General features: G+C 50.5%; 1 protein-coding gene across 2 annotated transcripts in view; it reads left to right on the top strand.

Moving 5' to 3' along the window:
• Nucleotides 1-16,054, top strand: part of OPHN1 (oligophrenin 1) — a 50,506-nt gene that overhangs the window by 17,275 nt on the left and 17,177 nt on the right. For both annotated transcript variants that reach the window (XM_021405897.1, XM_021405899.1), the window contains exons 3-13: nucleotides 611-672; nucleotides 2,181-2,252; nucleotides 7,608-7,709; nucleotides 8,506-8,616; nucleotides 9,278-9,382; nucleotides 10,361-10,490; nucleotides 11,494-11,594; nucleotides 12,772-12,863; nucleotides 12,988-13,066; nucleotides 14,113-14,146; nucleotides 15,948-16,010. In XM_021405897.1, coding sequence (XP_021261572.1) covers nucleotides 611-672; nucleotides 2,181-2,252; nucleotides 7,608-7,709; nucleotides 8,506-8,616; nucleotides 9,278-9,382; nucleotides 10,361-10,490; nucleotides 11,494-11,594; nucleotides 12,772-12,863; nucleotides 12,988-13,066; nucleotides 14,113-14,146; nucleotides 15,948-16,010 — 951 coding nt within the window. The remainder of the gene's footprint in view (nucleotides 1-610; nucleotides 673-2,180; nucleotides 2,253-7,607; nucleotides 7,710-8,505; nucleotides 8,617-9,277; nucleotides 9,383-10,360; nucleotides 10,491-11,493; nucleotides 11,595-12,771; nucleotides 12,864-12,987; nucleotides 13,067-14,112; nucleotides 14,147-15,947; nucleotides 16,011-16,054) is intronic.

Genomic DNA, 16,054 nt, shown 5'->3' with positions numbered 1-16,054 from the left:
TGGCGAGAAGGGTTTTCTGTGACAGCTGGCTGCAGTCTGCCCCGTTACCAGTTCAGCTGTTTCCATGCTCTGCCCTTTGGGGGCAGGGAGCACGGCTGGATGTTCCGCTCCGTAATCACCCCTTTTCCTGGAACGCGCTCTGCTTCTCCCACCTGCTCTCTTTTTTCCACCAGACTGAACAAATCTTGCTTTTTCAGTTTGCTAAAGGAAAGGTTTCATGCTATTTTTGTTTCAGTTGGACTCCAAGAAAAATGCTGCTGCCTAAGATTCTATTTGTTTCATTGTTGAACATTGTGCGGTGTGCTGTCAGTGCCTATAACCTTTTCAACAGCTGCTGCCCTTCCTTCCTAGGCACAACGACTTTGTGCTTTTTGTTGCTGAACGTAATCTCTACTGTTTGGGTGTTTTTACATCTTGTCCTGGCCCAGCAAAGCCCCCGCAGCTCTCCCAGCACACAGCCCTGCGCAGTGCTCGTGGCTCCTCGCTGTCCGGCAGCGTGGGGTGAGCTCTGCTCATGGCTCCAGGGATGGCCCCAGCACAGGAGCCCTGCTCACCTTCCAGCAGCCTGTCCAGCGCTGCCACGCTGACTGTACCTCTGCTCTCCCTGCAGCCGAGTCCTTCAAGGAGTTCGCAGAGCTTCTCCAGGAGGTAGAGCTCGAGAGATCGATGATGGTAAGATGATCCTAACCACATTCTGGTAATTGCTGCCTGGCTGTAACGTGTAAATGCTAAATCACGGCCAAGCTGCAGCACGCAGCTCGGTGTAAAGCTTCTTGTCGTGCGAGATCTGCAGCAGCAGGACACTGTGTTTGCAGCCCATGTTCTGAGTAGCAGAGGGAAAGGTGCCAAATGGGATGGGGATGGGCAGTCCCACACCAACACCTGAACCTCTCCTGCATGCCGTGCAGCCGCTCCGCTGCACAGCCCAGCACTGCCGGGCTCGCTCTGGGTGTATTTCTGGCTTCATTCTCCCCGGTGGCAGTGTGCACTGTCCCTCTGTGCCGCTGCCCTTCCTGCACGCAGCTCCTGCAGGAAGATTTGCTCCCTGCTGTCTTGTGCCCTCTTCGTCTCCAAAACTCCTCGATACAGAGCGAGTGTTGGCTTCCCATTTCGCTCTTAATTCCAGGAAAAACACGAAGGTTAGGCTCGTAGAGAGCTTTTACAGCATGCCAGGAATTAGCTGCTTGGCGCTGTTTGCTCCTGCCTCGTGCAGCAGCGGGAGCCCACACCAGGCAGGCTGGCTGGGCCGACGCCGCAGGGCTGGCAGCAGTGGTGGGATTCTGCTGCAATGCCCTGTGTGTCCATGGGCAGGGAGGGCAATGGGAGGGAACCGGTAAGAGGCTGGAGGAGAGCATGATGTTTCCGTATTATTTACAGCCCAGGCAATGGCTCCTTTTGCAATGGGTGAGTGAGCGGGAGGGATCATTTCAGCAGTCATGGATGCTTTCACGCAACTTAGCTGACTTTTCCAGTTATTTTGGCTTTGCCTTCCACTTGCAGGACCAGTCTCTTTGCAGTAGTTCTCTCAGGGCATTTCATACTGTTGCCATGTTCCCCAGCTTTAAATTGCCTGAAAGGACTGCACCAGAGCAGTGTCATATCCCCTTCTCTTCCCCTCTCTCTTCTGTTAAGCATGGGAGGCAAGGGCAGGCTTTCCTTTTTCCCCATCTTGACATGCAGCAGCCGTGGTGCTGTCATGGAAGCAGGGCTCGAACAGCAGCTTGCTGGGCCAGCAGGAGGGAGCACAGCTGTGCTGTCTGAACAGGGCGCTCCCAGCCTGGTTCTGGTGCTGGGCCTGCAGCCGGCACCATGCACATCTTGGAGGGCTGCAGCTCCGGCAGGTTGGCCCTGGGGATTTTATGGGAGTAACAAGGAATTTGGGAGAGAGAGATCTGGTTCACCACGTGATGGTGCATGTGCATGTGGCAGGCGAGGGTAACCCTTCTGTTAATTACCAGAGTTCCTCTTGGGCTGTGGGTTCATGTTTTCCATGCATTACGAATGGGAACAAGCGGATACAGGAGGTTAAGTGACTTCACCTGTGGACAGAGCACAAGTTTGGAGCCAGACACATTTAGAAAAGATCTAGGAGTTCTTGGCTCCCAGCCCTGCTCAGCCTCTATTTTGGAGAAAATGAGTCTGTGTGCTGTAATTACAGTGTTTCTTTCTCTGCATGTTAGGTACAAAATGCTAGTGATTTGCTGATCAAACCTTTGGAAAATTTTCGGAAGGAGCAAATAGGGTTCACCAAGGTAAGACTTATTTGTTTCTCTTAGATTTAAAGAGATTTGTTTTCTAGTGCTACGTTTGAATTCCTTTTTCTTCCTTCTTTTTGCTGTTTTGTGAAAGTAGACAATTGTTGCACCACGCGTAGGCTTCGTGCCTTCAGAATCTTCCATGTCTAATGCTGGCGCTCAAACGCTGGCGTGACTCTTAGTCTGATTTTTCAATCATAAGAGGATCCAAAACCTTTTCCCAAGTTCTTTGGGTTCTCTTCTGGCGTAATTCCAGCTCTGCCTCTGCCCTGAGTGAGGAATGCTTGTTCCGAAGCGAGATTAAAAACTATTCCCTGCTTCTTTCCCTTTTCTCCCTTCTGTTTGTTTAATGCTACTGAAAATGAAATACTTTCCCCTGGGAAGCGTGTCCTAGAGTGAGGAGGGGGGTGAACGAGCAGCAGAGGCCAGCAAGCAAAACTTGAGCACTTTTGTTATGAAATATTTAAATAAAACTTCTAATGAGTCTTTCAGATGGATGAAACTTTTAAAGAAACAAACCATAAAAATCAAATACTGCACATGTTGAGTAGGAAAGATTATTTTTCCCTCGCCTGCTATCAAGAAGTCCAGGTTCCATGTTACCCAGCAGCAGCTCGAAATGGAGCTGGCTCGGATCCAGCTCAGAAATGGAGATGTTGTGGAGAACACTTGGGGCTTGGATTCAGCCCAGCCCATCTGGAGTCTTTGACGTTGTATAAATACAGGATTTAAGAAATGGTGCTTGATCACCATCCTGCCCTTCAGAACCCCCCGTACAACTGCTGCATTTGTGAAACGTGCCTCAGAGCAACCGCAGCAGCGGGAGCACGGCGCGGGCAGCAGCGTGGCCATCACAGAGCAGCGCCGGGCCCGCGGGTTGTGCGTCTGCACTGCAAACACACGGGGCTGAGAGAAACCTCCCTGTGACTGACCTGCCTGCAGCAGCAGTGAGCCGCGAGTATTTCCAGAGTCATGGCAAGGATTCGGGGGGACAAGGTCAAGCTTTTTCTCCCTTCGTGTTTATGCAGCACTTCAGTCAAGAGGGCAACAGCCTACGGATGTTAAGATGACAGTGTTAACATATCTCTTAGGCTGTTTCTGCTTGGGCCAGCCCTCTCTGTGCCAGCATCACTTTGCCTATGACCTAGAGCTCTCCTCCAGAGCTGTGCCCCCTCCTCACTGCAGGGGAGGCCCAGGGGGCACAGAGGGCTCAGAGCACACGGGGCTCAGGGCACACGGGGCTCAGGGGACACGCAGGGCTCAGGCCACTCATGCCTCACCTCAGCAAGGCCAGGGCAGGTGGGGCCCTCCCTTCTGTCCCCATCACTGCCTGCCATGGCTTCAGCCCTCCCTGGGCCCGGCAGCGTGCAGGAGGCCGGGCAGCTGTGGTGCAGACCGCGGATGTGGTGGGCATGGCTTGTGCCCTCTGATTCGTTTCCCACATTTTGGCAGAGGCGCCTTATGTGAGATGTTTTCTGTTCTTTGTGCAAGATGCTGAAGCCAGATAGGAAGAGCATTTGAATTGAGTCTTTGTGATGACTCTGGCTGGAGAGAAGCCAGGCGGTCTGACTGAGACATCTGAGCCTACGTTAACCCATTTTCCTGGGGATGAGCAGCTTCCTCCTGCCATGTGCGGTGCTGGGGGGCAGCTCCCAGGAGCTCACCAGGGCCTCATGCCCTGCAGCCGTGGGGCTGTCGCTCCAGCTGTGAGTTGCTGGTTAAGTGTTTGTGCATAAGAGCCAAGGACAGCCTGAGCTCACCCATTTCCCAGCCCTGGCCTGGGCACCTCATTCTGCTGAAAATGAAACAGCAAATAGAGAACAGCACTGGGAAGGACACGGCTGGCATCAGAGGGGTGCAGGCTTCGGGTGAGGGAGGGCGAGCATGGGTCTGCCTGAGTCCCCCTTTCACATCAGGTCATGTTCATGGAGGCTGCACTCCGCCCATTTTACAAACTCAGTGGATTTTGTGTCCTGCAACATGCAGTATCCTCTTCATTGGAAGCTCTTTGAGTGCCAGGAATGCTGGGTGAAGCAGTGATGCTGGAAAATGAGAAGATTTTGATGTGTGGCCTTGGTAGCTGGGATGGTGGAGCTCTCAGTTAGCAGGGGAGGAGAGGTCATTATAGATGTGCTTGCTGCAAATGGGAGGATGGAGAGGGAAGCTGTGAGTGGTTGTAGCCCGGAGCTGCCAAAGAGAACCCAGTGCTGTCTGGCTCCGGGCAGGCTCTGTGTTGTGCCTCTGTTTGCAGCCAGCAAATAGACGATGAAGGGACATTCTGGCGAGTCCCCTCGTGCCCTCACCGCTCCCAAGGTGTGCTGCTTTGTGCTGGCTGCCTTCGGGTGGGATCACCTCTGCTGTGGGTGGATCAAAGTAGGGTGGCTTCTTGGACTCGAGTGCTGGCAAGTCTCAATGGGGAGATAATGCTGCCCTTTGCTGAATATTCATGAGGAATCAATTTGTGCTCATCTCTGTGGATTGTGCTTCAGTCTGGCTGGTTCTTTTGTTGTGCTCGCTCTTTTTTTTTTTTTTCCTTTTGTCTTGGCTTGCTCTGTTCAGCAGCCAACAAGCTCTTAGAAACCTTGGCTTGGAAATCAGGAGGGATTTGTAGTACATCCTCCTGCTTTTCAGTTATATGTTAATTAGCCAGAGTGCAAGATGACTGGCTGCCCACGTGGCTGCTCCCGAAGGGCTGCTGCTGCAGGAGAAGACCTGCATTGCCCCCAGGCCTCCTGGCACCTCCCATCACGGCGTGGGGTCAGCCCACTGTCACCAGTGGGTCCGGGTCCTGCTGCTGGCATCGCCTTCCTCCCACCGTGCAGCAAGCTGCAAGGCTGCTGTGCTGCTCCGGCCGTCATGGGCGCGGGCTGCAGCTCTGGTTTAATGCACGTGCTATGAGACACCATGGGGCTCAGTGACTCCTTGTTACTAAAATGAAACTAATCTTAGGTTCCTGGCTTTGTTAGGCATGGCACCTAATGGGAGACAATTCTGAGGTGTGACTTGACAGAAATGGTACTTTCTGCTTCACAACAGCTTTTGCTTCTGGCTGGCTTTGAATTTGCTCATCACCAGCATTAACCATGAGGATGCTGTTTTGTTCTGACTCCTTCCTGGCTCCTCGGCTCAGCGCTTCTCACATTGGGTTTCACTCTCAGGGGACTCTCTTCTCCTCTGGTTTCATGGCTGGGTCTCCTTGTTATGAGGCATACATTGGCTAACACAGAGTTAGGTGAGCAGGGGGTGATACCAGAAGAGATACCATCATCTCAGCGCATCTGGAGTGCAGTAGGTGCAATTACAGGTAAAAGGGTTTGCTGGTCCCAGCCCTCCCTACTCTGAGCAGTTGAACGTAAGCAGGAGTACTCCAGCCGGTGCCTCTGCAAGTGTTGCTGCATTTTGCTAGTTGTCAAATAGCACTGTGCAAGGAGTAGAGAAGCAGGACTCTTGTAGGGTGAGAATTCCTTTCCTGAGGAAGGCAGCCAGCAGTAGTGCTTGTCCAACCTTTGTCTGAAGTTGTTCTAAGGAACTGGTGCCCACTGCCACGAGCCTGAGTGCTGGAGGCGAGCTGCTCCCCCCACAAGGCTGCAGGGAGCTGCTGCCAGCCCTGGCCTGGCTGCTAAATGTGAATGCCTCTGCCCATCCCTAACAGATGCTATCCACAGGGATGGCGTGGGGAGCCGTGTGCTGCCTCCCAGGGTGTATAAGCTCCATATGCTCCAGTAAACAACAGAGTGTGTGCTCGTGTGTGCCCACTAGAAAAAAGCATTTCTTCTAAAGACAGCAGTATCCGCTATGAGCAAAGGGCCAAGAAAACAGATAGGCAAGGGCTGACTGCACAGAGCCAGAGCAGCAGCTGGGAGCCCCACGTGCCCGCTGTGTAGGACATCCCGTGTAACAGTCTGTGCAGGTGGAACAAGGAAGCAAAACTCCATGGCAGAACTAACCAAAGGGAGAAAAAGAACTTTATTTGGGAAGCACATCCTGAAAGTCAAGCACTGCTGAATTCAGGAGCAAATCACCTAGTATTTAATGGCCTGTTTCTCGGTGGTATTGGTATGTTGGCTGAAACGCTGCAAGAGAACAGCATTTCAGGGCTTTTAGGAATTAGTTGTTGGAAGATATCCTTAATTCCACAGTAGGCTGGGGTGTCCTAACTCCACTTCCCACTTTCTGAGCTTTCAAAAGCTAGCCAGAGCGTTTGGGCATCCTCTGCACGCCCTGTAGGCACCAGCCCCCGGCTGCTCGGACCAGCACTGCTGTCTGGTGGGGCTTTCTTCATTTCAGATGTAATTGCCTCTCAGCAGTCACTGATGGTTCGCCTTCCTACGTGAGTGTTTTTTCACCTGGCTGCTGCTGATGGTTGATTCTTGGTCACCACAGTCCGCTGTGGTCTCGCAGTCACTGTGAGGCTTCAGCAAGCAACCGCGTCCTCAGCCCAGCTTGTCCCTGAGTTCTGTCTGGGTTTATTTCTCCGTTTTCTCTTCTTGCTCCAGACACTTATCTCTTAAGATTTGTCCGTACAAGCGAATCTTTTTGTTACAGTGCTTCCTTCGTAGCGTATTTCTTAACAAGTCAGTTCACACTTCATGTTTGCATGCCTGCGCTTCACATGTTTGAGATGTAAAATAGGTCAATAAGAGCCAGACCATCTGCAGCAGACTTCCAAGAAGCGGAGTCTGATCGCTGCTTATTATGTATGATGCAGCATTCCCCTGGCCTGTATTCGTGCCAGGCTCTACACACTGAAATTTGTGTAAGTTTTGACCTCGTGGTTTGTGATCTCTGTTTCCACCCCTGCTAATGAGGAATGATGACTTCACCCCCACGTGTCACCCATCTAGCCTTCTGCTTTCGTTCTCATGCATTTCAGAAGCACATGATAGAAGCTTCAAAATGGAAAATTGCCAGGCTCCTAATAAATCTTTTCTTATCCTGGACATGTCTTTGGGATTAAAGTGCTTACCCAGTTGTTTTTGAATTATGTGAGCAGCACAAGAGCAGATTGTGAATATGTTTTTGATGCGTTAGGGCATCTCAAGTTTACTTGACACTGAAGTGATTGAGCAGGGGAACAGTGCCTCTTCTATGGAGCTTTTGCCACAATGTTGACATGAGAAAATATTTAGACTGTGCCATAAAGTGTTGCCAGAGCTTAGTCACAAAGTGTAACTAAATCCAGTGTAAGCAAATACCTGGGGAAAGCAGCGCGGATGAGAAGTGACCTTCTGTTCTGATTGCACCAGAGTTCTTCCATGGCAATACTGAATGGCACTAAAGATCTTGGTATTGCTGCATGTTCTTATGTGAAAGCCACAATAACTGGTCCTGCTGCAACTCTTGCATCTACAGGAAAGAAAGAAGAAGTTTGAGAAGGATGGTGAGAAGTTTTATTCCATGCTGGATCGCCATTTGCACCTGTCTTCTAAAAAGAAGGAGTCTCAGTTACAGGAGGTGTGTATGGAGTTCTCTTCATTCAGGTCTGGAAACAATATCACCACTTGCTCTAGATTTAAAAAAACAGGGAAATACCATCTCTATCAATAAACAGCTGAACGTAAGCAATTAAATATACCCAAGGCCTATTCACACAGATGAGACCAGGGATATGGACGTGGTAGTTCACATTAGAGTGCTGGCAGCAGTAGTGGCTTTATGCGTTGTTGTCATGGGCAGGGTGGCAGCGGCAGCAGGCGGAGGAGGGCTGCTGTCCAAATGTGCTGCAGCAAGAAGGGAAAGCCCCAGCCCATGCCAGGGCAGTTGGATCAAATCAGATTTGTCAGATCAAGTTACAAACACCTCTGCAAGGCAAAATTTGTATAAGGTGTGGTAACATAGCATGCCACAGTGTCCTACCGTGTGCTGCAGCTCTGGAATTGCTGGTTTCAGGTCCTAGCAGGAGTCAGGAGGGAGGGTCAGGCCACTGTTGTCCTCACCAGCAGGGCCGGGTGGAGAAGGAGCTTTTGTTAGAATAACAAATGTGCTCAGGGAAAGCCCATTCTTTGCTGGATGGTGTGAAGTTCTGATCTGTAAATGAGAAGGAGCCCGAGAAGGGTAGGTCTGAGAACAACGACCAGTGTTCGAGCCTTCTGGTTCTGTGCCAGTGTTCAAAACCAGAGCCAAAGACACTGGGCAGGCTTTTCCTGAAGTGAGGACAGAGCTACTGCTGGGCTGAGAGACGGATGCTAGTCAAATATTGTCAGGCCGGATGTGATTTGTTTTTTCTACCTACCTACCTTTTCTCTTTCAGGCTGACCTTCAGGTTGACAAAGAGAGGCACAATTTCTTTGAGTCCTCCCTTGAGTATGTGTACCAGATCCAGGAAGTACAAGAGAGCAAGAAATTCAGTATTGTTGAACCGGTAGGAGCTCCCTTTACTTTCAGCAGCTGTTGTTTGATGCTCGGGTGTGCTGACTTACTGACAGTCACAGACAGGGGTGAGCTGCCAGACCGAATGCAGTCCTGGGGATTCCTGTGGTGGAACAGGAGTTGCACTCTTGGGCTGCTGCTGCTGCTCCATAACCTCTAGTGGTATTTGCTGCAGCACTGTGAAGCCACAGACTCATTTCTCAGGTCTGCCAGTCAATCCGGAGAGCAGGCCAGTGGGTACACTGTAGGTAGGACTTGTTATGAATGTCTTGGATGCCTTGTGTTTGCTAAGTCGTGGCTGTCTTCAGAGGTCTGCTCCTCTGTCGGGCCCAGGCTGCAGCACTGCCAGCTCTTGGCTGTGTCCAGGGCCCTGCCCCGGTGCTGGTCTCATGGACAAGCTCTCTGTGGGTCTGCTTCTGCTTCCCGAGCAGCGTATTTCATTTTGGGTTGTGTTTTACCAAGGCGGTGTATTTGTGGGAGACAGACCCAGGCATTAGAGATGCTGTGGTCAGTAAGTCATTTCACATCCCTCCAAAATTGCGAGAAAAAAATATTTCTGTATATAATTTCTGAAAGCCTGCATCCTGCCAATCTTTTCTCTGATTAGAAACTTAGAAGATAAGTTTAATCTGTATCCTTTCCATCCTTTGCAGGTGCTGGCTTTCCTCCACAGCCTCTTTACTTACAACAACCTGACGGTTGAGCTCACGCAGGATTTCCTCCCTTACAAGCAGCAGCTCCAGCTCAGCCTGCAGAATGTACGTTCCTGCCCAGCAGGAATATTTTTTTGCACGTGACTTCTGTTCTCATTTGTATTTTATTAGTTTTAGAAAGTATTTTCCATGCAAAATACAGTCTATGTTTGCACTGTGGGAAGTGCAGAGACAGTTATTTCCTCCTTAGTTCACACCTATCATCTGCTCTCCTGCACAAAAGAGTCTGCAGGTGCTGTTAGAGTGTTTTTCAGAAATCAGAGGTTCTGTCCAGAGGAGGCTATCAAAATTGTATGGTTTAACCTTGTGCACAAACAAGTCTGAGAATTTCTTCCAACTTCATGAGGTTGAAATTGTACATCCTAAAAAGGCCTTCAATTTTCATGTTAATGATACCGGCTTACTAAATGCTTTGCTAACCTCCTCTGCTGAAAAAATATACTCATGGAGTAAAGGATCTGTGTCATGGTCCTTTTATCCCCAGTCTTCTGTGGCTGGCCCTCATTCCCACTGAACAGCAGCTCTAAGTCTGTGCCAGGCCATGTTTGCTGCTGGCTTATTAATTGGCCTGAGTGGTGTTCAGTAAAAATGCCTTCAATCTGCACCCTGCGCTGACACGACTTAGAATTCATGCCAAGCAGCGTAGCATGATCTTTTGAGGAATCAACGCCCTAAGTTTGTAGGAGAATGCACCTGTTACCTAAGGAACAGTGCAGAGCATTCAGGTGCTTCCTCCTCCTCCACCCAGCCTTGAAACGTGCCAAGTTTCTTTTATTGAAAGAGCAAGTGTCCTCCCAGTGGTGACGCTTCACTGCTGTTTCAGTGTATGATATGTTAAACCTTGTCCTTTCAACCATCTCTGGAAGCCCCATGTTCTTATAGCTTGAGCTTTCATGTGAATTTGTGGAGTTGGGGACAGATACTTTTCTGCCAGAGCACCTGAAGTCTGAAGCTGGAATTTTAACCAGAAATACATGGCTTTTTTCTTGTTCAGTTGTACCTTTTTGTGTTTTTCCCTGCCAGACAAGGAACCATTTTTCCAGCACGCGGGAGGAGCTGGAAGACCTGAAGAAAAGGATGAAGGAAGCCCCCCTGACGTGCAAGCTCCCTGGGCAGCCAACCATCGAGGGCTATCTGTACACCCAGGAGAAATGTAATGGCTTTATCTGCACTAAGCGTGTTGCAGAGGGCACTGAGCCCTGCTGCCAGGACCGTGCTTGGCTCCCAGCCCATGGGGACTCTGTGGGCTGTGCCCCGTGGTGGCTGAGGAGTCGTGGCTGACAGCTTTCCCTGTGGTGGCACAGGCTGTGCCAGCCATGTGAGCAAGGAGCTAATTGCCTACACTAGGATTAAATGAAGTCCGCGACTCCACTCTAGCCGGCGAGCCAGAGCTCTGGCAGATTGCACCTTGTCTGCAGTTTGTCAGAATGAACATGCTGTCCTGTCCAGCTTCCCCTCTCTGATAAGGATTTCATTTATAGCCCACCTCAGTGTGCAGCTCCTGAGTGATTACAGGGCTGCTGCTTGTAGCTAGTTGAACTGTACTGCTTGCTTCTGAGGAGGTCTCTTTAAGGTGACATGCTGGATGCCAAATTGTTGCTATTTGTTGTCCTGTGTATCTCAGCTCAGATGAGGTGCATGCTCTTGCAGAGAGTAAACTCTCCTGGTGCTGGTTTCACAGAGCCACGGTCCCTTGGTCCCCACCTTCTCTGCAGCCATCCTCTCTCTCTGGTCCAGGCAGCAAGGAGGCACTGGGAGACTGATCATGTTTGAGCTTGTTCCCATAAGTCAGTCTGGACATCAGAAAGATGCCACCTTCTTCATTGCATACATATGTAGGGGCTCAGACGGACAATGACTGAGTGCACGTGAGCAAAGCTGAAGTGCTGTGCGGTGATGAAGGTTAACTGCTGGCAGGGAGTTGTGATTCTGTACTGAATTCAGTCAAACTGAGTCTCTTACCAATACTTGTTGGTTGTGCAAGCATGAGCACTCAAGGGACAAAAGCCTGTATGCGGACCTGTGGCCTCTTGAGTCAACAGGTAACTTATTTTGTGAGCAGTTAACTTTTTATTGTATATACAGATGTATTTATATGTATATTTTTATGTATGTAACCTGTGTTGAAGGACTCCTGCTTCCCTGTGTTTCTGCAGGGGCACTGGGCATCTCCTGGGTGAAGTATTACTGCCAGTATGAAAAAGAGGCGAAAACCTTAAGAATGACCCCCATGGACCAGAAGCCTGGTGCTAAGCAGGTGGGTGCTTTCCTGGCCCAGCACCTAGCTTTTGCCTTCAGTCAACCCGTTCCATCTCTTTCCGTAAGCAGAGATAGCACCGCTAGAGCAGAGCCCTCCAGTCGGGGCCGGAGGCTGTGGATGTCTGTATGACTTCTGTGTGTCCCATGCAGACAGGCCGCGAGCCCGCAGCCTGGCGTGCACACAGCTGCCTGCTGGCGTTAGCTGAAAGCACTCTTTCTTTGCCTTTGCATATTTGCACTGTCACTGATTTGCAATTTTGATTTCTATTTACTTGTAAGGATTCGGTTAGGAGAGGAGGAGAGAGCAGAAGTGGCTGCTCTGAGCAGAAGAGCACAACAGCCGAGGAACCCGATTCTTTCGCACCGTACTTTGTTTTTCACCAGCGAGGGCTGTGTCTGGGAGTTCCCCGCAGCTCCTTGCCATGCTGGGGAAGGGGCAGGGCGCTTGGATGGGGCCGTGGCTCCGAGCACTGCGAGTACAGCGCAGTCCGCCCGCCCACCTCTGCCATGGAGCAGCATCTCCTGGGAGCCCCGAGTCATGCGTGCTCTCTCCAGTGTGTGAGCTCATGGGCTGTGTTCTTTGGCAGCCTTCTGCGCCGTGCAGCAATCAAATGAAATGTGGGTTTTGGAAGCCCTTGGCTGAGGGCAAAGAAATGTCCAAAATATGCACTGGAAAGACCTATTGTCATCCGTGCTGTAAGCATGTTTGTTGAGGACTGTTGCTGCAGGTCGAGACTTGGATTTGTCCCTCCCCAGCTCCTTGCAGTGCGGCAGCTTGCACCTCCAGGTCACAGCTGGCCACAGCTTCAAGTGCCACAACAGCAAAGAGTGCTCTTAAAAAACAAACAAAACCAAATGAGGGGATGCACACCGCACAGCCCACAGATGGACATTGCCATGCACGAAGGAGGCATGTCCTGGAGCAGGCTGCCCATTCTGCAGGGCTCTCCTGGCTCTGCTCATGGGTCAGAGGCCGTGGGCGCTGGCCCTGATGGGGGTGGCAGCGCTTCCTGCGTTCCGGGTTTCACATCCACCACAAGGTGCTGCCAGCACATGGCTGTGCCCCGGGCCTCGCTGTGCAGCATCGGCTGGGCTGCGGACTGAGGGTGCTGAGGATCCCTCCACTCTCTCCCATGGTTTTCTCCCCTGAGCTTGGCTTCATCTTTCTTTTCCAGGGCACCTTGGACCTGACACTGAAATCCTGTGTCAGGAGAAAGACTGACTCGATAGACAAAAGGTTTTGTTTTGACATTGAAACTAATGAAAGGTGAGATGCTCCTTATTTAAATCGTCTCCAGGAAGATCAGCCCTATAAAACCAGAGGAATGCTGTTTATTAAACACTCATCCTTGCTTCATTTTTTCCTTCTGCCCCTGCATAACTCTTCACAGGTCTGGGACCATCACTCTGCAAGCGCTCTCCGAAGCGAACCGAAGGCTGTGGATGGAAGCCATGGATGGAAAGGAGCCAGTAAGTGTTCCAGGAGTTACACGCCGTGGATGCGCTGTCGAGCAGTGTCCTCTGCTGGTGGCAGGAAGATCAATACAAATTAGCAGGCTCGGTTTTACAGGTCTCTCTTCAACTGCTGTTGCTTGCCTGTAACTCAGGGCATTAGTTTGGCTACTACACATCTGAAATTGGATTTCACGCTGTCTGGTCTCAGTGCAGCTTACAATGGGGATGCTGGTTTTCCCTCTTTTTAAGCTTTGGTACATTTTTCTATTTAACTGCAGTTGTCAGACTTCCTGAAAACTGTGGCCTCACAGCATCTGAAACAAACAGTACTTCTGTTAAAGCTCACTCCCAAATCTGCATGGCAGCATTTTTATTTATACCTGCTCTAAGCAGTGTTTGCAAAGGGTGGGAGCCCCGCGGAGCGCTCAGCAGCGTTCCTGTGGCTGCTGTTATTTCCTTCCTTTAATGTGAGCAAAGCACAGATTCCTGCATGTTACTGAACTTCCTGTGGCGTGATGTGCAGTGTGGGAAAACACATTGCCTGCGGTTTCCCCCTGGCTTTTGCGAGTGGCTTTTCCCTAGGAGAGGGCTGGCAGAGGCTGCGTGCTGACCTGCTGCTGGGGCTGCGTGCTGCCTGGTGTGGCCGTGGGATGAGAGCACACCCAGCAATGCTGCGTGCCTGGTGCTGTGGGCAGGCGGGGGGTGGTGTGCTCAGAGCAGCAGCCGTTCACTTAGCAGGTGTCTGACGCTCACTCATTTCACACACGTTACTGTGTGTGTGTTACTTTCTATTTTCTATCAAGAATGTAATCTTGGGAGTCCTCGTTCCATGTTTGGAAGACCCCTTTCGTTGAAACAGGTGCTCCAGTGAAATGTAGGAAGTCGGCAAGCTCATTTATTGCATAGATAATGGAATCTTGCTTAATTGTAGAAGGACTTCCCTTGGGACATAGTCTTGCTCTTGCTGATGACTTAGGGGGTGCTGCATTCTTTTTTTTAACTATGTACCAAATCGTGTTGCATTATGTTTGTTTCTTTCTCCACCCCATTCCCTTTTTCAGATCTACCACAGTCCCATCACGAAGCAGGAAGAGAGTGAGTTATTTCCCTTTCTATTCCTCTGATGTGTTGAAGCTGTCCTGAGGCCAGGCAGGGCCTTTCCCTGCAGACACACTGATCTTTGGTTTCTGCAGTGGGCTGTCATTCCCAGAACGTGTCATTTCTTTCCTTTCCATCACTGGTGCCTGATACCAAGGGCAGATAAGGGTGAGCTGCCACAGTAAAGATACTGACAGCAGCGTGCAGATTTTGTATGCCAAAAGCCAGAGGGATGCAGAGCTGACTGTGTGCCTGTACGCCCCAGAACAGCAGCAGGAGAGAAGATTGGTGAGGGATGCTGAGGACACCTTCCATGAGAGAGGCTGTGACAGGACGCAGGGTGGGCTGCAGCTCCCTGGCTCCCCGTGCTGCTGTCACCACAGTGTCCCCCGTCGCTGCGCGGCGCTTCATGGGCTGAGTGTGAGCGGGCCCTTGTAGCTTAGGGCCTGCTGCTGTCAGCACTTGATTGGCTTACTGGGGTTACCGTAGAGTTAGCATTGTTGGAGGCATAAGCCCTGGCACTGTTGTTCAGCAGTGTTTGAATGATACACCTGGAAAGTGCAGCTTTCACAAAGGTGAGTGCGCTCTGCTGTCAGCAGATAGAGCCAGAGAGACGTCAGGTCACGTCCTCCTGCTGTGCTGAGGGAATCTCTGCTCAGAAACATCCGAGCTTTTCGTCCCTGTTGCCAGAACAAGAGACAGCCTTCCTAAAGGGCTTGCTGAGGATGCAGTGATTTCAGAGGCCTCGCCAGCCCGGGCTGTGCTGGGACTGGAGTTGTTCCACATGCGGCTGTTTCTTCCAGTAAAAGGCTGTTTTATTTAAAGCAAACGAGCAGTCGTGCACCAAGTATTGGGTTTTCCAAGGGAAATTTTGAATAAAAATCTCTCAGTGTTTTAATGTGGAAAAAAATATATATTTAAGTCTATCTGCAAGGAATGTTCTATTTTCACTTCCAAGCATTACCTCAAAGTCAACATTTTCAGCCAAACTTTGGTTTGAAAGCCAGGTAAAGGGGTACTGATATTTGAAGCACAGAAGTCTGAATGCTAGAACAAGTAGAATTTCATATTCTAGAAAGCTGTCTTCCCAGTCAGCTGAATTACACAAGTGAGAGTCTTTCGAGGAAGTCTGTCTCAGTCTCATCTGTGAGTTAAAGGGAGTGCAGAGATCTCTGTGTGTCTGCCACATGCCTGTGTGTAGCACGGTCATTGAGGAGGTGAGTGTCAGCGTTTGCACAGAGCAGAAAGGCATTTCCCAGTGCGGCTTGGACAGTCCCCACATATCCTGGAGGCACCCGCAGTGGTACAGGTGTGATGGCAGAAGTTACAATACATCTGTAAATGATAACTCTGCCTCCTCCGCAGTGCCTTAAGACGGGCGCTGATCAGCTGGAACCAAACCTGTGCTGCTTTACTCAGGCAGCCTGTAAAGCTGCTTTTTGTGATTTGTACTTTTGGCTTTTTGATCTAATCAAGTAGATAAGTAAAAATGGCACGATCTTATCATGTGGAAGAGTCGTAATGGCAGATTTTTGGAAAATGATTAATCAACTCATTACAAGCCACAGATCCACACGTGGCAGGATGCTGAACCACAGTTCTCAATTTAAAGACAGGGAGGGGGCAACGGGAGATGCTGGAACTCAAAAGAAATTCAACAAAAAACAAATCATTCCACATCAAGATTTGTTCCGTAGGAGCACAGCCAGCTGCGTGCTGGGGCTGTGGGGTGCACAGGGTTCTCACGGGGACCGCGTGTGGGGCTCTGCAGCTGACACCTCTTCCCTTGTTTTAACAGTGGAGCTGAACGAGGTCGGCTTCAAGTTTGTGCGGAAGTGCATCAACGCTGTGGAAACAAAAGGTAAGGAGCCCGTGGTGGCATCTGAGTGCAGGTTGGATGCAGGC

This window comes from Numida meleagris, chromosome 8, assembly GCF_002078875.1.
Source record: "Numida meleagris isolate 19003 breed g44 Domestic line chromosome 8, NumMel1.0, whole genome shotgun sequence".
NCBI classification, from domain to species: domain Eukaryota; kingdom Metazoa; phylum Chordata; class Aves; order Galliformes; family Numididae; genus Numida; species Numida meleagris.
The sequence above is the reverse complement of the archived record's forward strand: the minus strand, read 5'-3'. Positions and strand labels throughout refer to the sequence as shown.